The sequence below is a fragment of the Dunckerocampus dactyliophorus genome, chromosome 14 (genome assembly GCF_027744805.1).
Source record: "Dunckerocampus dactyliophorus isolate RoL2022-P2 chromosome 14, RoL_Ddac_1.1, whole genome shotgun sequence".
Lineage (NCBI taxonomy): Eukaryota > Metazoa > Chordata > Actinopteri > Syngnathiformes > Syngnathidae > Dunckerocampus > Dunckerocampus dactyliophorus.
In genome coordinates this window covers 18,025,148-18,039,505 of record NC_072832.1, presented here as the reverse complement: position 1 = coordinate 18,039,505, position 14,358 = coordinate 18,025,148, and the positions used below count along the sequence as shown (strand labels likewise).

The window sequence follows — 14,358 nt, the reverse complement described above, 5'->3', positions numbered from 1 at the left end:
ATGCCTTATTTCTGTCTGTGTTTTCCTGCTCTGTTTAAAGTGAAGTAATCTGGTTTACAACACTGCTTGAGTCATGCTAGCAGCATTAAGACCCACCTAGAGGCATAGCAGGCAGGAGCCAGATGTTCACAGAGGTTACAAGTCAAGATCAAGTCTGAGAAAAAGAAAATCCTGCAAAATAAGTCTAAAGGAATGGAAAAATTGTGACTTTTATGTCTCTCGTCAGCCACATACATTGTGCTTCGACATAGCCAATTCTGTATCAAGCATGGTTAAGGTTTATTATTTGTAATAAGCTGATGGGTGATGATTTTCTTTCTCCTTTTGGAGAGACTTTTTCCACTGTGCCTTTTTGGAGATGGTTCTCAGAGCTCTGCTTTTCCATTGTCATGGTTCCACAACTGGTTCGAACTGAATCTGCCTTTTTTGATTCAACTCTGGCTCCAAAAGCTTGCCGGGCCGAGTGAGCCAGCTGTTGGCATAATGAGGTGGGCCGGTTTACCACAAAAAGGTCAGCGAATAACCTTCCTCTTTATTGCTTTGCACTGAAACTCAAACAATGGAAAACGGTCCGAAAACATGGACAACAGAGGAAACCCGCTGTCTCTTGAAGAAGTGAAATTTGAAACCCAGACAATACTGGAATCTATCAAAAAGCGAGATGGCTGCTGCGTGTTTTTTTCGGTCTCTGAACAAATGAATGACAAACTTAAGAAATTAAAGAAGGACTACAGAGACCAAAAGAAAGACCTCGTAGGGGTGGCAGTGGTCGGTGGAGAGTAATGCCTCATTTTAAGGAGCTCTACAAAGTTTTTGGTGACATACAAACTCAAAACAAAATCCAAAATCCGTGAGGCCGTCACAAAAGAAGACCCAGGCCCAAATCATACCTGCCTAGACTCCCATAAGTTGTATTTGTTTAATTTAATGTTCACAGCACAGTTTTGGGTGTAAATACTCGCCTGCTGTTAACGTTAGCATGCTAGCTTGCTATTGTCGAATGAATAAAAGCATCGCCACCCGTCCCTTCTCATTTGTGCGTACGGCAGCAAACTAGTTTCATTGTAAACCTATACTCACGTACGAAGGAACATTTATTGTGCAACTGTGTTCTGGTTTACCACGTTTTTATCTTTGTGTCAGAAAACAATGGTGATGAGATGGATCATCCTCCCCTAAATATACAGAAATATTCACTCAGCAAAAATATAAACGCAACGCTTTTGTTTCTGCTCCCATTTTTTATGAGATGAACTCAAAAATCGAAAACTTTTTCCACATACACAATATCACCATTTCTCTCAAATATTGTTCGCAAATCTGTCTAAATGTGTGATAGTGAACACTTCTCCTTTGCCGAGATAATCCATCCCACCTCACAAGTGTGCCCTATCAAGATGCTGATCAGACACCATGATTAGTGCTCAGTTGCTTCTATAGATGCACTATTGAAAGTGTCCTTACCGCCTCCATCACTGTTTGGTACGTTAACTGTACAACACGCAATAGGAAGGCACTCCAGCCTTTTTTGGTATTATTGTTTTTGTTGTTACTCATTTTCTTTTTTTGGGAGAATGAACAGAACAAAGAATTTCATTGCATAGTATAAATACCTGTTTTACTGTTCATATGACTGACACTAAAAACTCTTGAATCTTGTATTCCTGCACACTGTCTCCTGTGCGTTCATGTGTATGTGACGAAGACACTCTCATATACTTCCACGACGGAGCGCCGCAGCCATCTTGTTTACGTATGTGTTCCACAGTTGTTGTTACTGGACTACAATGCTAATGGGGATGTCATAGAACTTCCATGTCAAAAAATCCGAACTATCCCTTTAAGTGAGTTTTGTTATTGTTTTTTGCAAACATATTTGGTTGATATATGAACACTTTAAGGCCCGCTAACGGGGTTGGGCTGGGCTTGGCTGCTAGTACAGTTAAAAAAACAAAACAGAACCAAAAAATCTATACATTATATATATTTTTTTTCTTTTAAACGGACTGATTTAATAATATATTTATAACACATTTTTGTTTTGTCTCCAGTCCCAAAAACGCCCTCTTGTACCGACCCACATACTGTACATACATTACGTGCATACAAAGGTCACATAGCATGCAGGCAAGCTGCAGTCACTACCTCCTCTGGCTATAACAGGCCAAAACAAACCAAATTAATGTCAACCCAGTGCTTCGGGACATGCACGCTATAAGCCTGTGTTCAAAATAAAGTATGAATACCGTTCTTTACCTGTTGCTGTTTCACCAGTTCATTTTATATAATATTGTCAAGAAATGGCGTGAGCCGTTTGCAGGAACCCAGGATGCAGAGAGATGGTGAGAACAAAACCAAGGAAATATCAGCACAGTATCCAAAAAGACAACAAAAAATCACTACTAAAAAACTAGTAGGTGAAACTATGACAAAAAGACAAGGAACAAAAAACACAGCCACTAAAAAACAGGCTGGCAAAACTAGCTTTAGCGGAACAGAAAACACTGTAGGAAAAACTAGGAGGACTTGTACTCGCAACAAGAAAGAGGATGCAAGGAAATAGCTGAACACGCAAAGCGGAGGTCGTGAGAAGCAGGAAGGTCCAATCTGGCAGTGAGTCTCTCTGTCTGCCGCGCTCAAGAAGGCCAGGAGGAGAATTGGATGCAGGTGTGTGCAGGTAGCTCCACCTTCTGCAGGGCAGCAGTGTACTGCAAGGATAAGGCAGACAGGCGGCAGCAGAGCGACAACACAGAACGTAACAAATATGACTTTTATTTTAAAATTAAAAATGCAATACAGAAGCAGAAAGGAGCATGCATTATTGACAAGCTGACCAAGGTTAATGCCAATATATGTACTTGATAACACAAAAACAACGTGTCTGCGTGTCTTCTGAAAAACCGTCGGGGCCACACGGTGGCCGAGTGGTTAGCATGTTGGCCACACAGTCAGGAGACCTGGTTTCAAATCTTCGCTTGCATCTCTTTGTGGAGTTTGCCTGTTCTCCCGTACGTGCGTGGGTTTTCTACAGGTACTCCGCTTTCCTCCCAAATTCCAAAAACATGGTGACTCTAAATTGTCCATATGGACGGTCAGTGTTTGTCTATGTGTCCAAAGTCAGCTGGGATAGGCTCCAGCATCCCCCCGCGACCCTAATGAGGATAAGCGACATAGAAAAAAGGATGATAGATACCATGATAGATAGAAGCCATGAAATTCCAAGCACAAAGTGGCAATTACTGATTACTGTATTCTCATGACATTTCAAAAATAATATGTAGCTTCTTAACGTGAGGAAACCCAGCGTTAATGTGCTCATGAAAGTTCTTACTGTTTTCATGTGCCGATTATGAGAGGGAGTCCATAAAGGATGCAGTTGAAGGCTGCAGGTCTCAGAACAGGTTTGTGCTGAATATCTTCTTTCGGGTCACTGACACCAGAGTGATCTAAAAGAAAAAAAAACGAATTAGTTCCGATAAAGTGTGATTCTGACACAGCTAATTCTGTATCGAGTGTAGTTACATTTATTATTACAGGTGGTCCTTGGGTTGTTAGTGATGTAATTGATGACAGTGATGTACGTCGAGTTTTTGTGAAAGTCCTAACTTACCCCGTAATTATACAGAAACTAACTCCTGTCGCTCATACTGTACACAGAACAAATGAACGACATATAAAATATGGTCATAAAAAGATTACCGTAATTTCCAGGGTATAAGCCATTTTTTTTTCTCATGCTTTGAACCCTGCGGCTTATGTGGCTAATTTGTGGCCACGTTCTGGTCTCGTGACACCTGGTGTACTTCAGAGCAGTCATTTTGCAGTTCGGGCGCACGCTCATCATTAATGATGCGCGATACCACTGATTTCTTTTCTGATTCGATACTAAGTAAACTTCAGGTTGGTATGGGTGATACCAATCTGATAGCATAGCTCATAAAATAAAGAAAATAAGACATCAGTGTAATTTATGCAGTTATTTTAAACAACTGCATAACATTTAGATAAGGTTTCAATAATTTAGTTACTTTTAACTGTGTTCCTGTACTGAAAAACATTTTCTCAAATGACTGAAGTATCAAAGCAACAATATTTAGGCATCAGAGAATCGATTTTAGAGCCTAAAGATCTGGTATTGGCGGTATAGATATTTCAGTATCGATCCGCACATCACTACTCGTCATGCAGAACGCATGGAGAGGTCCATGTGATGCGGATTTCAGGGTGATCTAGCGGCTTTTGCTCAGGCCTGGCATGGTTTCGGGGACTGGACTGCTTTGTGCTGGGGAGGCTGCACGGGCTCGGTGGCTGATTTGCCTCAGGTGGGGGGTTACCTGGGAGCGACAAGGAATGGGAGAGAAACTGGCACTGAAGGGTGTGTGCCACTGAAGAAGACCACTTTAGTGGTGTTAGTCCCCAGGAGGAGGACGAGGACAGCGATGAATGACTTTTCTGGTAGGCTACTTTCATCAGGTGTTTTACACGCACTGTTCCGTACTGCTTGGAAAAAAGCATTAATTTGATTAAAAGTTAAAAAAATCTTTCTGTGTGCTAAATATCCCATGTTACAATGTAGACACTTGCAGACGGTGTGGCCTATTTACAGTATGTACAAATCTTTTTTTCTCTTTAAATTTAGTGGGTGCGGCTTATATATCGGTGCACTCTATAGTCCGAAACGGTAAATACAAAAATTAAATGAAATATTAATGAAAAGAGAACCATTTTATCCCTGTGGTTGTCTTGCACGTCTTTCTACCTTCTTAAAATATTGTACCAAGCTAGTCGGGAAGGATAACTTCCTCTTCTCCTCCCAGAACCCCTTGTAACAGTGATTAAAATCCATGATGCCTCTAGAATTCCTTAGCATTCAATAATATTTATCCTTAATGATGGTCGCAAGAGGGGCTGCACGGTGGTCTAGTGGTTAGCATGTTGGCCAATACAGGAACAGCCTGGAGATCGGGAAGACCTTGGTTCGATTCTCCCCTGGGCATTTCTGTGTGGAGTTTGCATGTTCTCCCCGTGTGCGCGTGGGTTTTTTCCGGGCACTCCGGCTTCCTCCCACATTCCAAAAACATGCATGTTAGGTTAATTGGCGACTCTAAATTGTCCATAGGTATGAATGTGAGTGTGAATGGTTGTTGTCTATATGTGCCCTGCGATTGGCTGGCGACCAGTCCGAACTCATTCTATCCCTAATGAGGATGAAGTGGTATAGAAGATGGATGGATGGTCGCAAGAGTTGAGTGGTTGGAAAGAGCGACGAAGACTGGTGGCTGTGAGACAAAATTAAGTCCAAAAAGTTAAATGATAAGCAATGTTATTCTTCCTCAGTGTGGTTGAGCAGGCGCACACTCTATTCTTCTGCACAGCACGACACGCACCGCATTTTTGTGCTGCGCATGGCGCATATTCTTCCCCTGGTGCGCACTTTAACTAGTTCTCCAGGGAGTCTCATGTTTTCAGACCAAAGTTTTTAATTAATTTATGGGAGCGTGTTCGTAACTACAAAACGTCGCAACATCGAGGACTACCTGTAGTAATATTCGAATCGGTGTTGATTTTTTGTCCTTGTAGAAAAACTGGGATGTTTCTAAAAATTAGATGCTAAATATATGCACAGGATTGTAGACACAGGAACACTTTGTGTGAAGTGGAGAATAGAATGCACTCTACCATTTAATCCAGTGTCCTTGTGGTCATGTGATATTTCTGCAGAGTGAATATCCCGCCTAAGGAAATGGACAGTCTGCCCAGATGTCTGTTTGAGGCTCAGAAAATCTATATCATACAGACTCAGTTATTCATATAAAATTCCCAAAGCCATGACAACCAAACCGTGTGAGGAAAATCTAGTCATGCTAACGTACCATCCAAAAAGTTAGTCATGTACTGAGAGTTCTGTTCAAGGCTGCTGTGCCACTGATTGAGGACAATACAACCGACACCAATCAAGCTCATCAACAGAGCGACCTCCAAGGGTTTCTCGAAGGTGCACCGTCCAGCCCTGGAGGAAGAAAGGAGCAAGGTTAAGTGTGAGAGTAAAAGAGCACGCATGGGGCCAATACTAGTCATACAGGACCAGTCACACCGAAACGGGAGTTAGTGAGACAAGCTATCAATCAAAAAGGGAAAATGAATGTATTTTGTTTTCATTTGGGATGCTCCGATCAGGGTTTTATGCTGTTGATTCCCATACCGATCATCATACTGATACCTGTCACATGGATTAATTATACCTTTTTGAATTTTTTAATGATGTGTGCTATTGGCCAGGGTTGCTGTATAAAGGGGAAAAGTCGGGACAGTTCCAAGGTCCAAGGAAAAAAGGAACCATAAAAGTATGCCTTCTTGCAGGAGACTTTGGATGTGAGAGTACATTGTTGGCCTTCTAGCAGCACTTCCAGGTAAGTGAGAGAGCACTCGGCCAACCCGGTGTCTTCACCACTGGGAAAGGCTGGTCATCTCGTCCGATGAATTCAATTACTTAGCTTAGCCTTCTGACTGTCACACACATACCGATGTGTCCACATGGCTGCGTTAGCTGCCGTTTGCCTGATGATTACACCGTGAGCCTCGAAAACACACCATACTCCATCAGGTGTTTGTGTGTCGGTTCTTCAACTGCTGTATTAAAGCTTTTTAGCATGGTACCCCCACAAGATAGATTTCGTGTCATGTGTTGGCAGTTAAGCTCCACACGGCAGACATGATTGTTTTTGTTTTGGCACGCCTGCACAGTGTGAAGGAAAATGAAGGAGGGTGACGCTGCCCAAGACGTTAGTTAGGGAAAGACAATACTTGCATGAAGGGATCGCTGCGGTCTGCAATAGTGTTAGCCACAGGTGATGATGGGCTGTTGTGATTGGCGTTGAAAGACGTTTACCGATCACGTGATTTTTCATGGATACCGCCGATACTGATCCGTGGCTGAATGATCGGAGCATCCCTAGTTTTCATTTAAAAATGTTAATTTTACCTTTTGTGAATGTCAAAGTTTGAGAAGTGCTGGCCTTTGGTGTTGCACTGGACCAGATCAAAGAGGACAACCATCTGGCACTCTGAAGAGGACAGAAACATCATTGTCACTGTCTCCCAACATACAAGTGAGAGAGTTTTTATATTTTTTGTTTTTATTTACCCTTTCAGTTTTAATTTAAGAGGTTTCACACAAGTACAGAATTCACCACTCAGGAAATAAATTAATTTGAATTATAATAGTGGTACTGGTAATAATTTTAGTACTTGGATGAAAATCCTTTGCAGCCATTGGGTGCCTTAACTGTGCAGCTCTCGGACATTTTCTTCTCTGGAGATGCGTTGCTGTTGAAAGCATGCTGCACTGAGAGCCACGTATGAAATAATATTCAATGGCTAACAAATGGCAACACAATAACAAAAGGCTAGAGTGCCGGTGGTGCTGTTTAAATAGTACTTTTCTTCGAATCCACACATCCCCTCGTGATATGCAGACCAGAATTGTCTGTGGTGTTTGGTGGAAAAACAGATGGAATGAAAAGAGCATTGTGTCAGTCACACTATACTTAGCAGCACTAATGCAACGCTAGTGGGTGGCACACATGTCTGTCTTGAGGGCATGCGGACGACCAACCTGACACCCTGTCAATGACACTATTAGAATCATTTGCTCATAGAACAAATGGAATAAGCCTTTTATAGTGGGGACTTTGAGAATAGTAAATTTGAGTATAGGCCATTTCATTTCCTCAAGGTACTGTACAATTGAAATATACAGTAGGCCATATTGCAAATTATTGAACTCCAAGGGTAATTGGTTGTACTTCTCTGGGGCAAAAAGGGTACTGACATTTTCACATACTGTAAAAGTTAAGTGTTAAAGAGCTATATTTAAGCAGTACAGTGAAACCTCGGTGAGCGTCTGCCCTGGTTAGCGTGTTTTTCGGTTTATGTAAAAAATGTACCTATCAATTTTGCTTTGGTTTGCGTTCATTCCCCAGTTAGTGTAGAATATCAAGCTCATCTTGTTGTATTATTAATACACTGCATGAGTCCAACTGTGTTTTCAATGTATTTTTCATCAAAAAACGTTGTTAGCATCCTATTAGCTAGCTAACAAACTAGCAACCGGAATCACAAGTCAGCTATGATGTAATCAGCTGGTTGACTGCAAAAAATGTTACCACGAAACATGTTTTTATAGTGTTACAATTATCGTGTTACATGCATAAAACAACTCTACGTAGATATAAGTGATAAAGGAACATTTAAGGTTCCTTTTACATTCACTGAAGATATGATGGTTCCCAAAGACACGATGTGGCAGCAAAATCAACCACCACCACCACCTTCCTGTTTTCCCATGAGTTATTTATTGAGTTCACCATGTTTTTCTAGTCCAAATGCACTTGCAACTTTCTTTGGCTCTATTTTGGGTTACTGAGGTGAGAAAGACTATTGAATTCAAGAAAAAACTCAAGGCAAAACAGGAATACGGTGGTGGTTGATCTCTGCCACATCGTGCCTTCCAGAATCATGTCTTCAATTAAGTTAAACGTAACCTTTGTTTATTTATCCCTTTCATTTATCATTTATATGTATGTGTATGCATTTCACATTGTTTCTGCATGTAAAACTACAATTGTAAAACTATAAAAACATGTTTTGTGTGAACATTTTTGGCTTTCTGGAACAGATGAATTGGATTTATAGTCGTCCCTTGCTCCACCGCGGTTCGAACATTGCTCCCTCATTCTTATCACGTTTTTCAAAAATGTATTCATGAATTATGAGTGTTTTATGGTTGACTATGGTCTATAATCTGTCAAAAATATTGAAAGACAAGTTAGATGTAGTATTCTGGTCACAAGTAATGTTACACTGATGAGACATGACGTGAAATTACATTACCTTACCACTGCATGGAGTCAGCCATGGCATGTTCGACATAAGAGTGAAAAAAAGTTCTCCTCCTATTCCATGCGGAAGAGTACGTTTTTGGCTTCTTACTTTGTCCTTCTTCCCCACTCGGTTTGAAAGAGTTTCTTAAGTTTAGAACATGTCAATTGGAAAGGCTAACTAGTTAGCTCGGTAGCTTGCTATGCTAGCGGTGGCCGTCTCTTATGTCCTTGCAGTGATCCCGTAGCCTGCGCACAGTGGTGTAAACAAAGCCTAATGGGTGTGTAAAGGTGCCTATTTGGGTTTTATTTCATTTCAACAGGGCTTTAATAATGTTAAAAAACATATTTGTTAAGTCATAAACGTTTTGTATGCTCTAACTACGAAAATATTTAGTTTGTTAATATTGAATCCTAGGGTCGACTGTACATTATTTCTTATGGGAAAAACTGATTTGCGGTCAGACCTTCTAGAATGAATGAATGACAATAAACAAGGTTCCACTCTACCTTCAAGTAGGCATTCTCAAATTGTGGTACAGGGACCCCTTAGGGGTCTGCAAAACATAGGTTGGGGGTCCACACATTTTTTTTTTTTTTTTACAATAAATTTTTACAATAAATTGAGTTATGGCGTAAAAATGCATAAATATGAATAAAGCCAATAAAATAAAACATTCTGAGCCAATACCTCAAACTTACATTAGGGTTAGCGAATTTAAAACTGACATTATTGTAAATATACGGTATTGAACAAAAATACTATCGCAACACTTCCGTTTTGACTCCCATTTTTAATTAGCTGAACTGTGATGTGTTCAGCTTCCAGGAGTTGTGTACAGATCCTTGCAACATGAGGTCATGCACTATCATGCTGCAACATGTGGTTGTGGATGACTGGCACAAGAATGGGCCTCAGCTGTTGTACGGTATCTCTGTGTATTCAAAATGCAATCAATAAAATGCACCTGTGTTCGATGTCCATAACGTAAGCCTGCCCATACTGTAACGGCACCGCCACAATGGGCCACTTGATTTGCAACACAGGTGCATTTTATTGATTGCATTTTGACTGCACAGAGATACCACGACGAGATCCTGAGGCCCGTTGCTGTGCCATTCATCCTCAACAGATCCCCTCATGTTGCATCATGATAACGCATGACCCCGCATTGCAAGGATCTGTACACAATTCCTGGAAGCTGAAAACATCCCAGTTTTTGCATGGCCAGCATACTCACCAGAAATGTCCCCCATTGAGCATATTTTGGATACACTGCATGGGAGTATAGTATAGGAGTATAGGATTGATGCAAACGGTGGTCACAGCAGATACTCACTGTTTTTTTCATTTGGACAGTTCCAGTCTTGTTAATGTTCATTTTATGGAAGCTTTCAAATTTTTGCTTTCTTGAAAATGAAAATTTGTTCAAGTTAATTGATATGAATCCGGTGTAAAGCATTTAGGTTGAAATATTTGAAATACACAGTCATCCCTCGCCACTTTGCGCTTCAAATTCTGCAGCTTTATTTTATCACAGTTTTTCCAAAAATATATAAAATTTTAAAAAATGTTATGTGTTTTTTGCCTAAATTGAGCATTTTCAAGCAAAAACGTGACTACATGAAGCAAAACACAAATATAAGGCATTCAGGAGATGCATTCAAAGACGCTATGATGATATGTAATATTCTAAACTGGTCAATAGGTGTCAGTAATGTTACATTAATGTTAGAGATAAACGAAGAATAACATAACATAACATAACATCTAGTAAAAATGGAAGAATTTGCTAATGTAAGGGGCCCCGAGTCCCAAAAAGTTTGATAACCCCTGCCTTAGAGGATACCACCTCATTGCAAAGCTATTGCATTTTGAAGGTACAAGGATTTGAATGATTAATCATCATTCAGCTGGCACATTAGCATTTCAATCGCTCAGGTTTTTTTTGTGAATAGACCTAGATGTTTAAAATGTACTTTAGTGAAAGACAAGGATGAGATCAAGAGGTGGTGTGTGAAATATTTTTTGTTATGGTCAAGTACATTAATAATGACTGCTTTGAGGTGTGGCGTGTGAGTAAACTGTACCTGACAGATTGAGGGCCGCGAGTTTAGCAGGTGTAATGTGAGCCCAAAAGCGTTCCATTCCCAGGTACATGAACCCACTGCATCTGCACAGTATCTTCTCTATCTCACTCAAACTTGTAAGAAAGAGGGATGAGATTAGACTTGTGCATCGCCACATGTTGCGTGTAAAGACTCACACCTGGGAGTTTGTTTGATGCCCACAAAGCCTGCTAACAGAGGGTTAAAATGCTGGCCCCGAGCTTCCCACTTCATCTTCGTCTTCTCACCAAGAGTGGTCCCTTCTGTACAACAGTTGCACACCAATTACAAACTACATCTACATGCAGAAAGTGTATAGGTGTTAAGAGTAGGTAGGAATTTGTAACTAATGTAAATACAAGGCTGTCAATTATGGACAGAAAAACACTTTCGGATTCTGACAGTTAAGAAGGGGACATGGACTGGAAATAAATCAGTGCACTATAAAAGGACTATTCTTGTCTACAGCATGCACACCACCCATGCAAGCACTAATGTAACTGCTGGTACTATTTATCAGCAACTTGTTTTCTATTTGTCACAATGCAGTGTGTATTCAACTAAAGTTGTTCAACGATAAACCGATGCGACTGGCTATCCGATCTGACGAAGGAATGATTCGGATTAGCCGATATTCCTGTATCGATAATAATCAGCAATAAATCTTTAGATTAATCGATTGTGGAGACATGCACCCGGCCTCGCAAGATGACCAATAGTGTGTGCCTGCACAGCTACACCGAGGAAGAAAAACATTGCCGTTTACTGAATACTGAAAAAACCAAATAAAATCCAAATAATTCTAATAACCTTTTTCCCATTTCCAATCTTCCATTCCTCTGCAAAATCATTGAAAAGACTGTCACCTCCAAGCTACATTCCCACCTAAACCTTTAACTTATACAAATAATTCCAGTCTGTTTTCCGCTAACTCCATAGTACCCTACCGAAACAGCCCTTTTGAAAATCACTAACGACCTCCTCCTGGCAGCTGATTCCGGTCTTCTCAACATCCTTACCCTCCTAGACTTGTCCTCAGCCTATGACACCATTGTGCACACCGTCCTCCTTAACAGAGAATAACAGACACACCTCACCAATGGTTCTGATAATATCTCTCCGGCCGCAGTCAGTTTTTACCACTCAGATCATCCTAATTCCATCCGCTGTTTCCTCTAGCATGCCCCATTGCTCTATCATAGGAATCTTGCTCGTCATCATCTACATTCTACCTCGTGGCAATATTTTCCTCAAGTTAACACAAAGTTTCATTGCTACGCGGATGACAGCCAGCTCTACCTGTCCACCAAACCCACCACTCTTCCACCTTCCTCGCTCTGAACTCAAGCGGTGGTTCTCATCCAATTTCTTACAACTCAACGGTGATAAAACCAAAATCCTATTTGTAAGTACCAAGTCCACACTGGTCCAAGTCGAAAGTCAAGAATTTTTGCAGCATACTTGATAATTCCCCCGTTTCCTCCTCCCCTCAAGCTAAGAGTCCGGGTGTCATCTTGAACAACAGGATCTCTTTTCAAGCTCACAAAAACAACACTACCCCGTCGGCCTACTTCCATCTAAGTAACATGAATCACCTCCCCTCTGGACTACTGAAACTCTCTCCTGTTTGGTTTCCCCCATAAGTCAATTCTCAATCTTCAGCTTCTGCCCGTATAATTACCCAAACCCCGTCCATCCAGCTCATTACCCCGGTCTTGCAGCAGCTCCACTGGCTCCTCGTTCAATACCAATAAAATAATTCTCTTTACTTTCAAGACTTTTCATAGCCTAGCACAGCCATATCTTTCCAACTTGCTCCATATTGCCACACCCTGCTGCTCCCTCAAATCCTCATCATCCCTCCATCTGAATATCCCCTCTTCTCGTCTGTCCACCATGAGGGACAGAACCTTCCGCTGTTCAGGCCCTCACCTTTGGAAGTCACTACCCCCTGACCTTTGCAGTACTGACTCTTTTACCCTCCTCAGATCAAGGCTCAAAATATACAGTACTTATTCTGGACAACTTATTCACTTTGACTTGTTTTAGGTTATTTTATTGGTCCTTATTTCTGGTTTGTACAGTGTTAAGAAAACGCCTATAAAAAAATTTTGGACATCATTATGTCTCCCAAGCAGCAGTGCGACCAAGAAAAGGATCAAGCCATCACCATAGAAGTGCAAATGAACATTAGAAAAAGCTCAGACAAATGTTATTTTCATCGTGAAAAATGACATTGAAAGACGTATTTCCTGTGCTAGGTGCTCAAATGTTGAAATATTTACAGTTTTTGATACTTTTCGTCACTGAAACCAGAGACCGGGGAAGCACTGACACAGATGCATGTAAATTAAAAAGTATAAAACCCAGAAAACGTTTGACTGTGGAAAAGTGCTCCAAGGTGGCAGTAAGGAAATGTACATTTTTTCGACTAATATTCTCTATTAATATTGCATCAATCTTAAAATAATATGGGCTTTCATGCCTAATTGCTAACTAAACATGGGCTGCTGTCACTCGTCTTGTAGCCTGTCTTGCAGTCGATCTGTCAGCTTCAGTAAGTAAATCAATATCCTTTTAAATAGATATATTCTACAAATCTTAGAATAATAATATGAGTTTTCAAGCCAGGGCTAGCTAAACAGCGATCCCTGATCACTGGTTCTCCATCTTGCAGTCTGCACAGAGCTGTCAGTGTCAATCACTGCCAGTTAAACAACATACTGTTGTTTGTGTGTGTTATATTATAGTCATCACAACACAATATCAGTGAATGTTATTTGTGTTATTGTTGTGAATATGCCACTTTCTTTGTTTTTCAATGCATTCATGGCTGTGTTTGGTTGAATTCAGTCTGGTTGCCGGAAAGCATCCTTGGCGTGATGTCACAGCCCAGATGGCAGCAGTTCACAAAACTCCCAGGGAGTACACCTGTCAATCGTAACTAAGCATCGCTATAATTGTTAAGGCAACAGTGGTGTTACACCTCTTAATTCAACTGTGCAAGTGATCATAATGTGAATTTTTAGTAATATTCAAAAACTGCTTTGCATCAGCTTTTACTCACCAAAGTTGCTAGAAGTGTGGATGATATCTTTGTCATTAAAGATGCATTTCAACTTCCGTGTGTCCACTGGGAAGGTGTGAGCAGGTAGAGCATGACTGGTTGCCATCTGGGTACATTTGAAAATAGTATAAGATATAAAATGTAAACCTAGGAAGTCCAACAAACAGACAGCGCTGTTGCATACATTATCGAATACCGACTGGGAGACATTTAAAAGTAACAAAATCTGTAAACAGAAGTTCAGAGGACAGGAAATGTGATCTTTCTGAAACATTATGCAAATGACTGATAAACTAAAAAGAG

The 14,358-nt window shown here is 40.7% G+C and overlaps 1 protein-coding gene across 1 annotated transcript in view; it reads right to left on the bottom strand.

Moving 5' to 3' along the window:
• Nucleotides 1-2,897: 2,897 nt before the first annotated feature.
• The window catches only part of LOC129194300 (cilia- and flagella-associated protein 46), a 79,266-nt gene continuing 67,805 nt past the window's right edge, over nt 2,898-14,358 (bottom strand). Inside the window, exons 52-59 of the mRNA XM_054799434.1 lie at nt 14,056-14,161; nt 11,149-11,251; nt 10,971-11,083; nt 6,983-7,064; nt 5,874-6,010; nt 5,680-5,784; nt 3,332-3,446; nt 2,898-3,152 (exon numbers count right to left, since the gene is read on the bottom strand). Coding sequence (XP_054655409.1) covers nt 3,337-3,446; nt 5,680-5,784; nt 5,874-6,010; nt 6,983-7,064; nt 10,971-11,083; nt 11,149-11,251; nt 14,056-14,161 — 756 coding nt within the window. The 3' untranslated portion in view covers nt 2,898-3,152; nt 3,332-3,336. The remainder of the gene's footprint in view (nt 3,153-3,331; nt 3,447-5,679; nt 5,785-5,873; nt 6,011-6,982; nt 7,065-10,970; nt 11,084-11,148; nt 11,252-14,055; nt 14,162-14,358) is intronic.